Consider the following 15,742-nt stretch of genomic DNA (forward strand, 5'->3'; position numbering starts at 1 on the left):
GTACACACTACTAGTTTTTTTTTCTTTTTTTTTGTTTGTTTTTTCCCCTTCAACCCAGCAGGGCTAAAAAAAAAAAAACTGACCGCCCAAGAGGAGCCACTGTACTAACTGAACTGAACTATCTGATGTTGGTACAGCGATCTCCCCTGCTGTGCTATTGTGTTCTGACAGGGGGACTGCCATTGTAGTAAAACATGACAGTGGTTCCACCTCTTCCCTACTTAAAGTAATAGAAACATTTTGGTGTCCCCTTTGGAGAGATTTGCTCTCACTTCTCTGTCTTAGGGTTCCTAATACATTATTGCAATAAACCTATTTTGCATTGTAAAAAGTTCTAATTTACCATTTCTAACTTGTACAGACGTGGCCTTGTATTTGGTCTCTGGAGTGCCTGCGCATCTGTTGGGAATATTTTGGGAGCTTTCCTTGCATCATCTGTTCTAAAATATGGCTATGAGGTATGTGCTGACTTTAACAATGATGAGATTAGGGCTGAGATGCAATTTAAAGGTGTTTAAATTTCTTCCAGCTTCTTTTCCTATTTTCCTGCGGTAAAACACACCAGGCCAATTTGGAGACAAAAGGGTCATTTGCACTGCAGACCTAATTATGCTGAAGGTTTGGTTACCTGCTGCCTGCACACAAAAAAAAAAAAAAAAATATGAACTGTTCACAAGAGAAAGCGAAACCATAGTTACTATGTTATTACACAAAAAGCTTTGTGCTCTTATTAGAGTGTGCGTTTGATTTAGCAGTTAAACTGTTTGTAAATCCAAAAACAAAAAATTTAAAGTGGAAGTCCATGCAAAAACCAAAATCCATGCATCCTTAGAAACCACGGATTTAACATTAACCTCTCTATCCCTGTAAAGAAAAAATGAGTATAATACCTTTTTGTAAGCCGATCTGATCCGCTCCGACTGGATCCCACGCTGAGCTGTCAGCTGCTGCTTCACTGTAGAGGGCGTGCAGAGGAGACGGACGACAACGGAAGCCACATAGTAACTCTATGGGTGAAGTCTCTTCCCATTCATTTCACAGCCGTTGTCGGCCGTGTCCTCTGCAGAGCTGGAGTTTGGGTCGGAGTGGGTCAGATCGGCTTCCAAAAAGGTATGTATGCTAATTTTTCCTTTACAGGGATAGAGAGCTTTATGTTAGATCCGTGGTTTCTATATAAGCAGGTATTTTACTTTTTGCATGGACTTCCACTTTAACATATTGCAGCTCACCAGTCCTCTAGATGGGTGGCTGTTTTAGTTATCTTTTTTTTCTTGTTTGTTTTTTTTCCACAAGTGACATGCCTTCTGGCCTTGAATGAGGATGCTTGCTCACTGTACAGTATCTGGGGAGTATTGTATTAAATAAATCTAAATAGATTTACACTCAGTAGTCTGCAGCAGTTTTTTTTTTTTTTTTGACATCATGCATTGATTTAACACTCAGTCATAATTTGTGTATTTGTTTTTATTACACGGACATAAAGCAATAAATGACAATATGAAAATCCAGTTTGTTACCTATGTGTATATGTTACATACCATATGGTACATTTTAAAGTGAATTTTATTTTCTCCTTGACTTTTATTTAATCCTGTTTTTTTTTTTTTTTTTTTTTTTTTTTAAGTTGTCTTTTGCAGTATTTTGATATATCTGTATATATGCATATTTACATAATAGGAGATTGGAGTATATTTATTCTTTTTCATTTATAGTCCTATCAGAGTGGGACAGAAGCACATTGAGAGACTGTCCTTTTCAGCACAGATGTTTATTTGAACCATCTTTGGATACATAGGTGACTGTGGGGAAGAATATTCTCTTACCCTTAAGAAGAAGGCAAAGGTTACAGATCAGAAACCAGTAATGCCTTCAGAGTTCATGAGGAGTTCCTTTCTTAAACAACCAGCCTTGGGCTCTAAATTAAAGCCCACATCCCAGTTTCCTAAGAACTGGAAAAACCCAAGCCCTTCAGTCCTGGAGGCAAATTCTCCTCTCAGTGAATGGATGCCCCAGCTTGCTTGGGTGGGGGGACACCTAAGGGTCTTTATGACCACTTGGACTCAGGAGATTTTAGGACTGGGTCTGCAGCATGGTTGTTCAGAGGATACAAGCTAAAATGTATCCCCCTGCATGCTTTATGCGCACAAGAATGCTTTCAGATCTGTGAAAGAGAGACCCTAGCAAGACATCTGTCCCAAGGGGTCTTACACCTGTGCTGGTAAAGGATGTTTCAGGCTTTTACTCAACCTGTTTCATGGCTTCCAAGCCAAATGGAGAAGTCTGGCCTATTTTAGACTTCAAAGGTCCCAACAAATTCCTAAAAACTAAAAAAAAAAATCCAGTAACCTGCTGGGTTATACTTCATCTCCAGGTGAATGGACATTGGTAGACCAAAGGTCTTTAGACAGGAAGTGATCCCTATATAACCCCTCCCACACAGGAAGCACTTCAGTTTTTTTACCAGTGTCTGCAAGGTGGATGGCACGGTTTGTTTGAGCTCTCTGAGCTCCAGGTCTCTAGTCCCACAAACGGTTCCTAAAGAGTCAAGGGATTGACCGATTGGATCAATTTGACACAGACTTTATATGCTTAGATAAATGGTACCCGAGCCTCGCAAAGAAGACTCAAGATCCTGCGAGGTTTTGCCTGTAATGCGGCCTCCGTCGCTGGACCCTGCGAAGTGGAATCCTGGAAACCACAGCGCTAAGGCATTCCTGCAGGGTGCTGTACAGGTCCAAGGGCATGGACCCTAAACATTAAAAGGGTACCCAGTCCTTGCAGGTCCTCAAGTGATAGGAACCCTCTGTGAAGGGTGAAGATTGGGCTCTTAGTTTCTAAGCTGCCCTGTGCCTGGATGGGTAAGTGAAACCCCTTTATTTATTATTGTGGGGTGTCCCAGTGATTGTAACAATCAGTCAAGCTAGCTAGAGACTGGACACCTGTGTGTGGTAACCATACGGGGGAGTTTTGGGCTAACTGTGCGTGTTTGCAAAGTGTACTTCTTTTTTTTTTTTTTTTTTTTTTTTTTTTTTTGCTCGTGTCTGGCTGTATAATGGCGCACAACGGTGCTCCACTTCACCTTGGTTCACCAGGACGCACGTGTGTTTGCAAGAGTGCTGCTGTGCTCAGCGGTTGTTGTTTGGTGGCCGTGGCGCACATGCATTCGCAAAAGCTCCGCTGGACTTAGCATTTTGTTTGGCGGCCATGGTGCACGTGGCTTCGCCGCACATGCGCTCTAGCCTTTATCTGGGCGCACAAAGATTTGCGACATACGCGAATACAGCCACGCCCATTCTTCAGGACCACGCACGTACATGCGCAAGCATGCACAGAATGTTCTGGCGCACACCCAGCTTATTTAAGCTGTATATGCCAAGCATGCAGTTCTTCCAGAAGGCAGCTGTGGGACACAGAGCAGACTCTGAACAGGCACTTGCAGTGGTTAATTTTCTCCTCATCCTGGTCACGTGAGTCACCAAGTTTTGCTTGGCGCAGGCTAAGGTGCTTAGCAGGATTGTTGCATAGGGGCTTGGTGAGCCCTATTAAAGGGTCTCCCTTCTGAGGTGTTTTAATACTACACCCAAGTACTCTCTTTTTGTGGCTAGTAAATGTCTTCAAAAAAAGAGGAGTGGGACTAACGCTACAGGGAAGGGCACACCTATGTCGTCAGTAGTTCCTGATGAACCTAGTCGGATCCCTAGTGTTGTATCCCCTGAAGGACCAGAGGCTTTCAGGCAATCTGAGACGCTGTGCCTATCTGGTATTGTACCTACAGTCAACGCTGCTGCTTCACCCTTTATCGCCAAGGACGAACTGTCCTCGGCCCTAGCCGGGTTAGAGCACAGGATTGCTGGCAGGATTGCCTCCATCCTGCAGGGTGGCAAGAAGCATGACAGATCCCCCTCCTGGAGCCTCCTAGTCTGGAGCAGGAATGGGTTGAGGATGGGGAAGAGCTAAAAGCTCAGGATTCTGTGGAGGATGAGTCTGCTTCCGAGCAATCTGGACAAAGAAGGATATCCATTTGATGTCTGCCTCTTAGTCGCAGAGGCTTTTGATCCTAACTCTGTCCGAAATGGTTCATTCTGCCTTTAAGTTGCCTTTTGCAGAGGTGACTGAGCCCCCCTGGTCCTCTTTGGGATCCCTGAGGCCTCCTCAGGCCGCACAGGATTTCCCCATACACCCCCTGTTGGAACAGGGGGTGTATGCGGATTGGGAACATCCTGACAGGATTTTGTTCCTCTTAAGATGTTTTCCCTTCTTGATCCCCTGGATGAAAAGTTAATTAAAAAAATGGAGCATGCCAGCCGTAGATGCAGCAGTCTCTTCCTTAAAGTGGCGTTCTGCCAAATTTTTTTTTTTTTTTTTTTTTTTTTTTTTTTAAATCCAGCAACTACAAATACTGCAGCTGCTGACTTTTAAAATATGGACACTTGCCTGTCCAGGGTGCCCGCGATGTCTTTACCCGAAGCCGATCTGTCCCTTGGCTCTCGGGTGGAGGCGCCACCATCTTCCGTAAGGGAGTCAGGAAGTGAAGCCTTGCGGCTTCACAGCCTGGTTCCCTGCTGCGCATCCTCACTGGTCCCTGCTGTCTCCTGGGACCTGTGTGTCCCCCAGAAGACAGCGGGGGAGACGGAAGAGGGGCCGGACATGGCATAGATCACAGCAGAGCCTGCGGCAAACTATGCCCGGAAGTGGGAGCAAATAACTGGATTAGATTAGGCACCCGCTCCCCCCCTCCCCCCTGAAAGGTGCCAAATGTGACACCGGAAGGGGGGAGGAATTCGATCAGTGGAAGTTCCATTTTTGGGTGGAACTCCGCTTTACCCCTTCCCGACCAGCCGCCGCAGTTGCACTGCGGCAGGTTGGATCCCCTGGGCAAACCGGCATAACTACGTCAGTTCGCCTTTTGACCACTAAGTGGTGCATGCGCGCCGCCGTAGCCGATGCGTGTGCCCGGTGGTTGCGATGACCACCAGGCACCCACGATCGCTCCACACAGAGACAGAACGGAGGTCTGTCAATTTAAACGGACAGATTTCAGTGCTGTCAGGGATGAGGAGAGCGATCTGTTGTTCATACTAAGTATGAACGATCGCTCTCCTCACCCAGTCAGTCCCCTCCTCCCACAGTTAGAATCACTCCCTAGGGAACACAGTTAACCCCTTGATCGGCCCCTAGTGTTAACCCCTTCCCTGACAGTGACATTTACACAGTAATCAGTGCATTTTTATAGCACTGATTGCTGTAGAAATGCCAATGGTCCCAAAAATGTGTCAAGTGTCTGATCTGTTCGCCATAATGTCGCAGTCCCGAAAAAAATCGCCGATCACCGCCATTACTAGTAAAAATAATAATAAAAATGCCATAAATCTTTCCCCTAGTTTGTAGATGCTATAACTTTTGCACAAATCAATATACGCCTATTGTGATTTTTATTACCAAAAATATGTAGAATACTACATATCGGCCTAAACTGAGGAAAAAATTAGCTTTTTTTAAAAAAAAAAAGAAAAAAAGGGGGGGATATTTATTATAGCAAAAAGTACAAAATATTGTCTTTTTTTTTTTTCTCAAAATTGTCGCTCGCTCTTTGTTTATAGTGCAAGAGATAATAACCGCAGAGATGATAAAATACCACCAAAAGAAAGCTCTATTTTCAGAAAAAAGATTTCTGGAGGGAAGAGTTCTCTACTTCCTGTGAAGAAAAGCACCAGGTGTCCCTCGTTAAAAACTTCAGGGAGTGCTTCCTCAAATGTCTCAGCGCCAAAGCAGTTCCGCCGCCAACAGGGGGCCCGGGGCAAGGCCAGGGCCAGAAAAAGCCTTGGGTCCAAAGTTCTTCTAAAACCAGCACCAAGCCCTCCTTTTTAAGGGGAAGCCCCCACTCCATTGGGTGGGGGGAAGGCTGCTGCACTTTGCGGACATTTGGAGAACGATAATTCAGGACGAGTGGGTCACCTCAATTATATTCTGCAGTTACAAGCTGGAGTTGTGGGGGGGTTCCCCCTCAGAGGTTTTTAAGATCCAGCGTTCCCTCAGATCCTCCAAAAAGAGGCTTATTGCTTCAGGCACTTCATCATTTAGTGCATCAAGGAGTGATTGTACAGGTTCCTGTATCCGAAAGAGTGAACCTGTTTTACGGTTTAAAAACCATACAGGTTCACAAGGCCCATTTTTGGACCTAAGATCCCTGAACCAGTATCTACTAATCCAGTCCTTTCGGATGGAGTCTGTCCGCTCAGTTGTAGCCTCGCTCCAGATGGAAGACTTTCTAGCCTCCATCGATATAAAAGACGCATATTTACACGTACCTATCTTTCAGCCTCATCAGAAGTTCCTGCGATTTGCAGTAGAGGAACATAATTTTCTGTTTGTGGCTCTACCCTTCAGGCTTGCTACAGCTCCCCGGGTGTTCACAAAGGTCCTAGCACAAGTACTGGGTCTTTCAAGGGCCCAAGGGATCCTGGTGCTTGGGTATCTGGACGACCGCCTGCTTAGAGATCACTCAATTGTGCGGTCATGCGACGCTGTACACAAACAAAATTTCATACATCAGGGAACACAGAGCAGCTATAGTAATTACTATCTGGGTTATACGCCACCTATAGGTGAATGGACACTGGCACACCCTAAAGACAGGAAGCCCCCCCTCTAACGCCTCCTATACAGGAAGTACTCCAGTTTTTTCGCCAGTCTGTAAGGTGGTGGTCACTAATGTGATATGTGCTCTTGGAGCATACTTGGAGGTCTGGACGGTTCTATTAAGAATCATGGACTTCAATAGGATCCATTTGAAAAAGCTGTCAGCCAAAAAGGATGGTACCCAAGCCTCATTGGAAGGAGAGAAGATTCCTAAAGGTTTGCCTGTAATGCAGCCTTACTGCGCTGGACCCTGCGTCATGGAACCCTGTGCAGTGTTTGTTCTGTCCAAGGTGCTTTCCTGCAGGGTGCTATACAGGTCCAGGGGAGTGGACCCCAGATTAAGGGGGGACCCAGTCTCTGAAGTTCTTTTATGACAAAGCTCGCCGTGATGGGTGAAGATTGGACTGCTGTTTATGTTCAGAGTCCTGCAGCAGGAATGGCAAGTCTGCATTTGTTTACAGTTTCTCTTTTTTTTTTGAAAAACAAAAAACGAGAGTTCTGACTGTCCTCCCGGTGACCACTGGGAGCAGTGTGCTGTTTAATCCATGCTAAGTACTCTTACTCATGTGGGCTGCTGTTTCTCCTCCAGCCACTAGAGGGCGCAAGCTCGCTCAGTATGGCATATTTTTGTGTAGGCAGGAAGGGCAGCCATGTGTCAGAAACCATGAAATCAGGCCGAGACAGAAGTACAGTTAAATCACACTTGTTTAATAATAAAAGTAAAAAGAACAAATGTAGTCAAAACATAGCCAAAGTTCAGTAACCGGAACGGATAGTCAGCCAAGCCAGAAGTCAAGGATCAATGTAGTGGAACAGCAAGCAGGATCTAGAGCCAGAAGGGATGTCGGTAAAGTCTTGAACAGGACCGCAGGCGATAGTTTCTGTGATGTTGACCAAGGCGAAGGCAGAGCTCCTCTGGACTGGACAGCTTGAGTGTCGGTTCACACTGAGGCAGCACGACTTGCAGAGCAACTGCCTCAGGCGACCCAGGACACGACACAGCGGCGACTTGCAAAATGACTTCTGTATAGAAGTCAATGCAAGTCGCCCCCAAAGTAGTACCGGAACCTTTTTCTAAGCCGGAGCGACCTGCGTCACTCCGATTAGAACGGTTCCATTGCACAGAACGGGACACTACATGTCAGGCGGCTAGGTCGCCTGACAAGTCGTCCCAGTGTGAACCGAGGCTTAGTAGTCAGGACTGACGAGCAGGATATCATCAACAGCTGAGTAACTGTGGAGAGATAGGAGCTGGCAATTATCCGACAGCTGAGCGTCCAGCTCAGAGAAGGAAGGGCTGAGCCCAGCCCTGACACCATGCCATGTGGCAACAGGTTCAGTAGGCCTCTGAAGACATAGCAGCCCATGAATACTAACAAAGTGTGAGTACTTACTATGGGAGAACTGCGTGACAGATAAGTCATGATTATATGCTGCATATTTACTGCTTATCTGGGGGAACTGTAAGTTGATATACCCCTGGATGGTTAGCAGTTCACGTTCAAGTGTTGACTGCTCTGTAGGTAGATGCAGTGTAGTATATGAAACTAAGCATTGGGTAATATCACACAATAAAAATGTGAAACAGAATTAACACGTGAGCACAAATGACAGTGTCTAATGAACAGAGATAATGAGTAAATATATGTGTTCAATGCAAATATAATCTAAAGCAATAAGGGAAATATGTGATAACAGTGCATGAACAGTTATCTAATGTAAAGTCCAAAACAACAAAAAAACGTGACAGCAGTGCATGAACAATATTAGGCAGGTGTTTTCTCATATGTGTAGAAAAACTTTCAATCCAGTAGCCTGGTAGGTACGTAGACTATAGAGGACCCGAGGTGCACAGAAGTTTGAAAACAGTGCCAGGACCATCACCAGAAGTTATGGAGGCTTACCGGAAGGTATGGCCTGAAATGGCGTATGCCATACAGGTCAAAAAGGCTTAATGACCAACAGGTCTAGACGTATTATCCGGTCAGGAGTTATCGTCACACAAACCATGGGGAGGAAGAATCAGTCAACAAGACTTCCACATTGATAGATATACCACCGTAGACCATGCGAAAAATTCGTATTACATGTGAGGAAATAAAAACACTCACATAGTGTAATAACGTAAAACTTGGATTTATTTAAAAAAAGACAATAAAAACAGACTCACATTTTTTGCAGATAAAATTAGCGTATCAATCGTGTAGCGGTAGCTGTGAGGGATCAACCCGACATGTTTCGACTAAGTAGTCGTCTTCTGGGGTGTGAACCCCCTCACCCCACCGCTCTGTAAGGTAGATTCAGAAGTGAAGCTTAGGCTGAAGGTTGAGGCATAAGTGTAGTCAGGCAGGCTGGGTTATCAACAATTCTGGCAGAAAGACATACAATCAGGAACCAGAAAAACGGGCAGGCAGAGGTCATACACGGTCTAGCAGAATCATCAGGCAAAAGTTCCAAACCAGTAGCCACACAGGAAGGCAGACAACTAGGAAACAAATCCACACAAACATGGCATGTTTGTGTGGATTTGTTTCCTAGTTGTCTGCCTTCCTGTGTGGCTACTGGTTTGGAACTTTTGCCTGATGATTCTGCTAGACCGTGTATGACCTCTGCCTGCCCGTTTTTCTGGTTCCTGATTGTATGTCTTTCTGCCAGAATTGTTGATAACCCAGCCTGCCTGACTACACTTATGCCTCAACCTTCAGCCTAAGCTTCACTTCTGAATCTACCTTACAGAGCGGTGGGGTGAGGGGGTTCACACCCCAGAAGACGACTACTTAGTCGAAACATGTCGGGTTGATCCCTCACAGCTACCGCTACACGATTGATACGCCAATTTTATCTGCAAAAAATGTGAGTCTGTTTTTATTGTCTTTTTTTAAATAAATCCAAGTTTTACGTTATTACACTATGTGAGTGTTTTTATTTCCTCACATGTAATACGAATTTTTCGCATGGTCTACGGTGGTATATCTATCAATGTGGAAGTCTTGTTGACTGATTCTTCCTCCCCATGGTTTGTGTGACGATAACTCCTGACCGGATAATACGTCTAGACCTGTTGGTCATTAAGCCTTTTTGACCTGTATGGCATACGCCATTTCAGGCCATACCTTCCGGTAAGCCTCCATAACTTCTGGTGATGGTCCTGGCACTGTTTTCAAACTTCTGTGCACCTCGGGTCCTCTATAGTCTACGTACCTACCAGGCTACTGGATTGAAAGTTTTTCTACACATATGAGAAAACACCTGCCTAATATTGTTCATGCACTGCTGTCACGTTTTTTTGTTGTTTTGGACTTTACATTCGATAACTGTTCATGCACTGTTATCACATATTTCCCTTATTGCTTTAGATTATATTTGCATTGAACACATATATTTACTCATTATCTCTGTTCATTAGACACTGTCATTTGTGCTCACGTGTTAATTCTGTTTCACATTTTTATTGTGTGATATTACCCAATGCTTAGTTTCATATATTGCTACTATTAGCGCCACACTTTATATATTTTTTCGTTGGTATTTCTGCCCTTGAGTCTACGGGTGTGTTGGCTGCTCCCCCAGTTTGTTTTTAGCGCAGCGCTGTACCACATTTACAAATATTTTAGATGCAGTGTAGTATACATGCTTGCAAACTTGAGCATGGGTGCAATTTAAGGAGTTGAATCTCCAGTATAGTGCATATGTGCTTGGCTAAATCCTGCAGGTCTAGTATGGGGCCAACTGCAGTTAAGCAGGTGCTTGCTTGCAAACTAGTTGAAATGCACGGTTGCTGGAACCCACGGTTGCTGTAGATACATGGTTTTTACATATTCGCATAAATATACATGGTTATACGTTTGCATAAAGATACATCATCATGGTTGCACAAAGATGCATGGTTATTCATGTTTGCATGAATATACATGGTTACATAAAGATGCATGTTAATACATGTTTGCTTAAATATACATGGTTATGCATGATCGCATAACGATACTTGATTGCATAAAGATGCATGGTGAGGCATGTTTACACATGTCTGCATAGATACGTGTTACGTAATGTTGCATAAACACGTTTCATAAACGCATGCTTGCTTATTGCGAAAATGCTTGTTTCCATGGGCACATGTTGCATGAATGCGTGTGTACAGTGCGCTTTCATATTTTGCCTAAATGCATATTTGCATAAGCACATGCTTCCATAAACGCATGCTTCCATAGATGCATATTACTTAAACACATGCTGGCATGTTTTCATTTGTACTGCATACGTATGTTTATTTACATAATGCTGTATTCATATGTACTTGTTTTCCTGGGCCTACATACATATGTGCTTATTTGCCTGGGTGCTTGTTTGCCTGGGGGTACATGCGTGTGTGCTTATTGACCTTGTACTGCATACATAAATGGCAAGAATACTTGTATGCCTAGGTACTTGCATAGCTAAGGGGTTGCATAGAGGTAAACCAACATTGTTTTAGGCCTGCATCCTTGGAGGACTGTATATTAAGTTGGATAATATAGTTGCTGCATTATTTACCTGTTATACCAGTTAAATTGTTCCAGAAAAAAACTGCCCGAGGATTCCAGATGCTGTAAGCTTTCCCCACCTGGGTGAGGGAGGCATCTGAGGCTGCTGGGTTTTGAGAGTATCTCAGGCCAGAAAATCTTGGGGCAGTCTCTGAGGTGGTTTGTTCCATCTTTAGCTGGCAGAAACCTGGTAGGTTAAGTGCACCACTTTGGTCTGTCAGAGTCATCAGTCTTTTGCTATGCATTTGCTATTGGAGCAGAAGTTATGGGCTCATTATTGTGGGACAATTAAATGGTAGCAATTCCAAAGACAAATAGGGACATGGAGTCTATCTTAAGATCTCAAGCCTCTGAACATCCTTCTGTTTCCGATAGGCTAGACTGTTCAGTGATGACCTCTCTGCAAGAGGTAGATTTCGGGGTCCACAATCTGTAAACGGACATCTTCGTGTGGCAGTGTGTTTCCAGGCTCATCAAAGAATTCTGTAATTGCAGTGGAAAGCCGTTTTTTTTTTTTTTTTTTTTTTTTTTTTGTGAATCTTCCCTTTGGGTTCGCCACAGCTCCGGAGGGTTCTCAAAGTGTCTAGCCTCAGTGCTAGGCTTGCTGAAGACATCTCAATACTCTTTACCTTAATAATCTTTGCTCAGGAAGCAGTCAATTCCAGGGGTTCTTTCAATATATTTCTATAGGAGGAAGCTGTGTTTAGGTAAAAGCAGGTTCTCTACATACAGCCCTACTCCAGGTCTTGGTAGAGGTTCATTCTCTGTCTGGATCTTGAAGATCCAGTCATTGCATTGCCGGAAAGCTCTGTTTCCGGGGTGTTGCAGAGCAAAAATTGGTGCTTGATAGTCTTCCTTTTCAGAAATTTGGAAAATAACCACTGATGCCAGTCTCTCTAAGTTGACTTGAGGCTGGCTACAGTTCAGTGGGCTTGGTCTCCACAGGAGAGAATACTGTACAGTAGCTTGGAATTTTTGGCCAGTATGCCTTGCACTGGATTATAGGACAAACCTGTTGTAGGTTCAATCTGGAAATGCCTATATTGACAGATCGGACACTTTTTTTGGGACCATTGACATTTATACAGCAATCAGAGCTAAAAATAGCCACTGATTACTGTATAAATGTCACTGGCAGGGAAGGGGTTAACACTAGGGGGCGATCATGAGGTTAGGTGTTCCCTAGGGAGATGTTTCTAACTGTGGGGGAAGTGTACTGACAGGGAGTAGAGAGAGATCTCAGTTCCCCATTATGGCTCTCTGAGGAACGATCATGAGTCACTGGCGGACATCACAGCCGCTGGCCACACGCATCGGCGGCGCGTGCACCCCCTAGAGCTCTTAAAGCGGCCGATGTACACCTACGGTTATTCGCGCAGCCATGCCAACCTGCCACAGTATAATGACGCCGGCTGGTCAGCAAGCAGTTAACTTTGGATAGTAAAATCTTTTCTTTCTGCCAGTAAATACCTTTTACAGCCCACTTCCTGATTCTTGCCTGGTAAAAAGCCTAGGATTATGACATTATGCATCTCTCTCTCGGAAAGGAGGAGGGTGAGTCATGGGAGGTCCAATGAGAGCTGGATGTGTGTGTCTGTGTAAATCTAGGAAGTAAACAGGCAGCAGCTTCAGCTGCCCAAGGATAAAATGGTTGCAGCCAGACTTTGTGGAATGCGATTTATGCAGCATATTTGGCAAGTACAGAATCACAGTATATATAAAAGAATATGCAAAGTGGTTGGCTGGAAGCTCCAGAATGGATGTTTTTATTACAAATTATGTAAGCAGACTGCAGTTCCTCTTTTAAGGTGGTGTTCTGTAGTCCACAGAACTTGGAACAGTGATAAACAGTAGAGCACAGGAAGAGAACACGGGAAGTTACCAGCTCACATGATTTTTGCTATGATTAACAGATATTCTTTTGCACTTGTCAAACAAATGTAACAAAATGATTCACATGGTCTATTTAACAGACCATAAAGGAGAAAATAAGTTCGTTGTTGGGGTTTATAAACCCTTTATTAAAAATGCGTAGTTTATTTTTGACAGATCTATGACCAAGTATTTTGTTCTTTTCCTCAGTATGCATTCCTCGTAACAGCGTGTGTGCAGTTTGCTGGTGGTGTGATCATTTTCTTTGGCCTGGTGACATCTCCCAAGGAGCTAGGTAAGATAAGCTGAGTGTTGAATATTGAGATTTCTGCATAGACAAGTTCCATTATATGGGTCAGCATCGATGGGCTTTTGTCACACCCCTTTAGAGTTCATGTGTTCTGTATATGTAAGATATTCGGATTTGACATCCATTTCTATTGCATAGTGCAAGTCAGTAACCACACCTGAGTTTGTAGCTCTCCTGAAACTGTCTGCCTAACACACATAATGGCACTATTTGGGTTATTTACTAAAACCGAGTGTGCAAAATCTGGTGCAGCTCTGCATAGAAACTAATCCGCTTCCAGGTTTTATTGTCAATAAGCTGAAGTTAGAAGCCGATTGGCTACCATGCACAGCTGCACCAGATTATGAGTGCTCTAGTTTTAGTAAATCTCCCTCACATGTCCATTAAAGTATGATATGAGCAAGTAAGTGTTTGCACATTAGAGTAAGGACAGAGAAGGATCACTTTGGTGGAATTGGCCAGCTTGACCACGTATAGCAGGGATATGCAATTAGCGGACCTCCAGCTGTTGCAAAACTACAAGTCCCATCATGCCTCTGCCTCTGGGTGTCATGCTTGTGGCTGTCGGAGTCTTGCTATACCTCATGGGACTTGTAGTTCTGAAACAGCTGGAGGTCCGCTGATTGCATATCCCTGATGTATAGCAATATGTACAAACCAAGAATTCCTGTTTTTTATGCAAACATTTGCTAGAAATATGTAAGGATGTATAGCCGTGTGCAAATGGTAATTCAGTATTTTCAGATGGGCTTTTGTACTGCTTCTCTCCCCATACAAGTTAATGGGTTTACAAAAGCAAGAATCTGAAGCAGGTCAAGAAATGAACAAATGCTGAATGATCTCAGCAGCATCTCAATCTGATATCAGAAGCAAGCTGTATTTGTCCATCAAAGTCTGCCCGCACTTGCTCAATGAATGTTTCTCTGCCACAGGTCTACCAGACGCCGGGGAACAGGAGGGGGAGAGCAGAGACCGGGAGGAAGAGGCTAATCGACCGCTTATCAGTGAGGATAATGAGGTGGACAGTGATGCCAGTTATTCTATCCAGGCTCCAGATACTGCAAGTACACCGAAAGCTATCAGCTTTATGCAAGCCTGCTGCTTACCAGGAGTGCTGCTGGTGAGAACTAATTTTATTTAAACCTAACTACACAATTTAAAGAAAAATGTTAAGGTGGTTGTAAAACTCGGGTATGAAATTTGAGCGTAGCATATTCTTCTACAGTGTGTACTTGTCTCAATCCAGAGCAAGTGTCATTTCCATCTGCTGCCCGTTACTCTGGTATCTGCATGAATCTAGTTTTCCTGAAACAAAGAGAAAATGACACAGAGGGATCTCCAGCACACAGTCTGTGATTGACAGCCAGTAAATGAGGGTGTGTCCTCTTCCCTCCAATCAGCTCTCAGAGCTGCTTCTCCCCAAGCTGTGCAGTGTGTAATTTCATCTCTCTGCCCCCTGTTTTCTGACAGCTCAGACAAGCTTTATAAATTCTGGACTTTGAATGGATGTAGAGAACAGAAGAATGCAGATAAACAGGTATGTAGTAGGCTTTGTTTGCCCCGAGGCCAGTCACTTCACTGGGTTTATGTAAGAGTTTTCAACCACTTTAAGGAAAGGGAAAGTATTACAATTTCTATGGGGTTCTTATGTTTGTTTTGTGACCCACTGGGGAGATTTTACCTCACTTCCGGTCTGTGACACTCGTACAAGTAGCATGGGATGCCAGTGTCACTGGAAAAGAGCGTCACATAAAGCAATGAAAGCAATGTCATAAGTTCTAACCATTTCTCACTCTACTTAATATGTGTTTGTCTCCTGTTCTTTTTCTTAAAGCAACTGTCATGAAAGCTAAAAATCCAAAAAAAAGAAGATGGTAAATACCTCCTGCACCACCAAATGCTACGAAATGTCTACGAAATGTCTGATAAAGTTGCTGTAAAGACTGACTCTTGTGGAAGTGTGGATCGCATGGTTCCCCTCTGTGCTCAGCCAGTCCTTCCACCAACCCCTACACCACTACAGAACACAATAGTGGTGTAAGGGTTGGTAGTAGGAACCACTGAGCATAGAGGGAAGACGAGAAGATTTGCACTCCCCAGATGTGTGTTTCCAAAGAGATTTCAGCAGAGATGCCTTTGCATTCGAGAAGCATGCAGTAGTATATTTGCTCTCTTTGCAGGGAACTATTAGTGGAACTTCAGTAGCAACAGAGTCGCTTTATGGGGCAGATTTATAAAGTTGTAGATTTGACTTTCACCAAGCTTTCAGTGATGGTAAATCAGTCATGCACCAGAAAGATTTCCATGCAGTGAATGTTTGGTAAACGTCAGATGAACTGATTGATTTATAAATCTGCCCTAAGTTTGAGTCTCCATTCTGGCAACTTTAAATAGCGTA

The 15,742-nt window shown here is 44.0% G+C and overlaps 1 protein-coding gene across 2 annotated transcripts in view; it reads left to right on the forward strand.

Moving 5' to 3' along the window:
* The window catches only part of SLC37A3 (solute carrier family 37 member 3), a gene marked incomplete in the record, with an annotated part of 69,358 nt that overhangs the window by 34,618 nt on the left and 18,998 nt on the right, over nucleotides 1–15,742 (forward strand). For both annotated transcript variants that reach the window (XR_012242977.1, XM_073621855.1), the window contains 3 exon segments: nucleotides 362–458; nucleotides 13,245–13,329; nucleotides 14,277–14,464. Coding sequence is in view for 1 of the 2 variants with exons in the window: in XM_073621855.1 (XP_073477956.1) it covers nucleotides 362–458; nucleotides 13,245–13,329; nucleotides 14,277–14,464 (370 nt within the window).

Source organism: Aquarana catesbeiana, linkage group LG03 (genome assembly GCF_042186555.1).
Source record: "Aquarana catesbeiana isolate 2022-GZ linkage group LG03, ASM4218655v1, whole genome shotgun sequence".
NCBI lineage: Eukaryota > Metazoa > Chordata > Amphibia > Anura > Ranidae > Aquarana > Aquarana catesbeiana.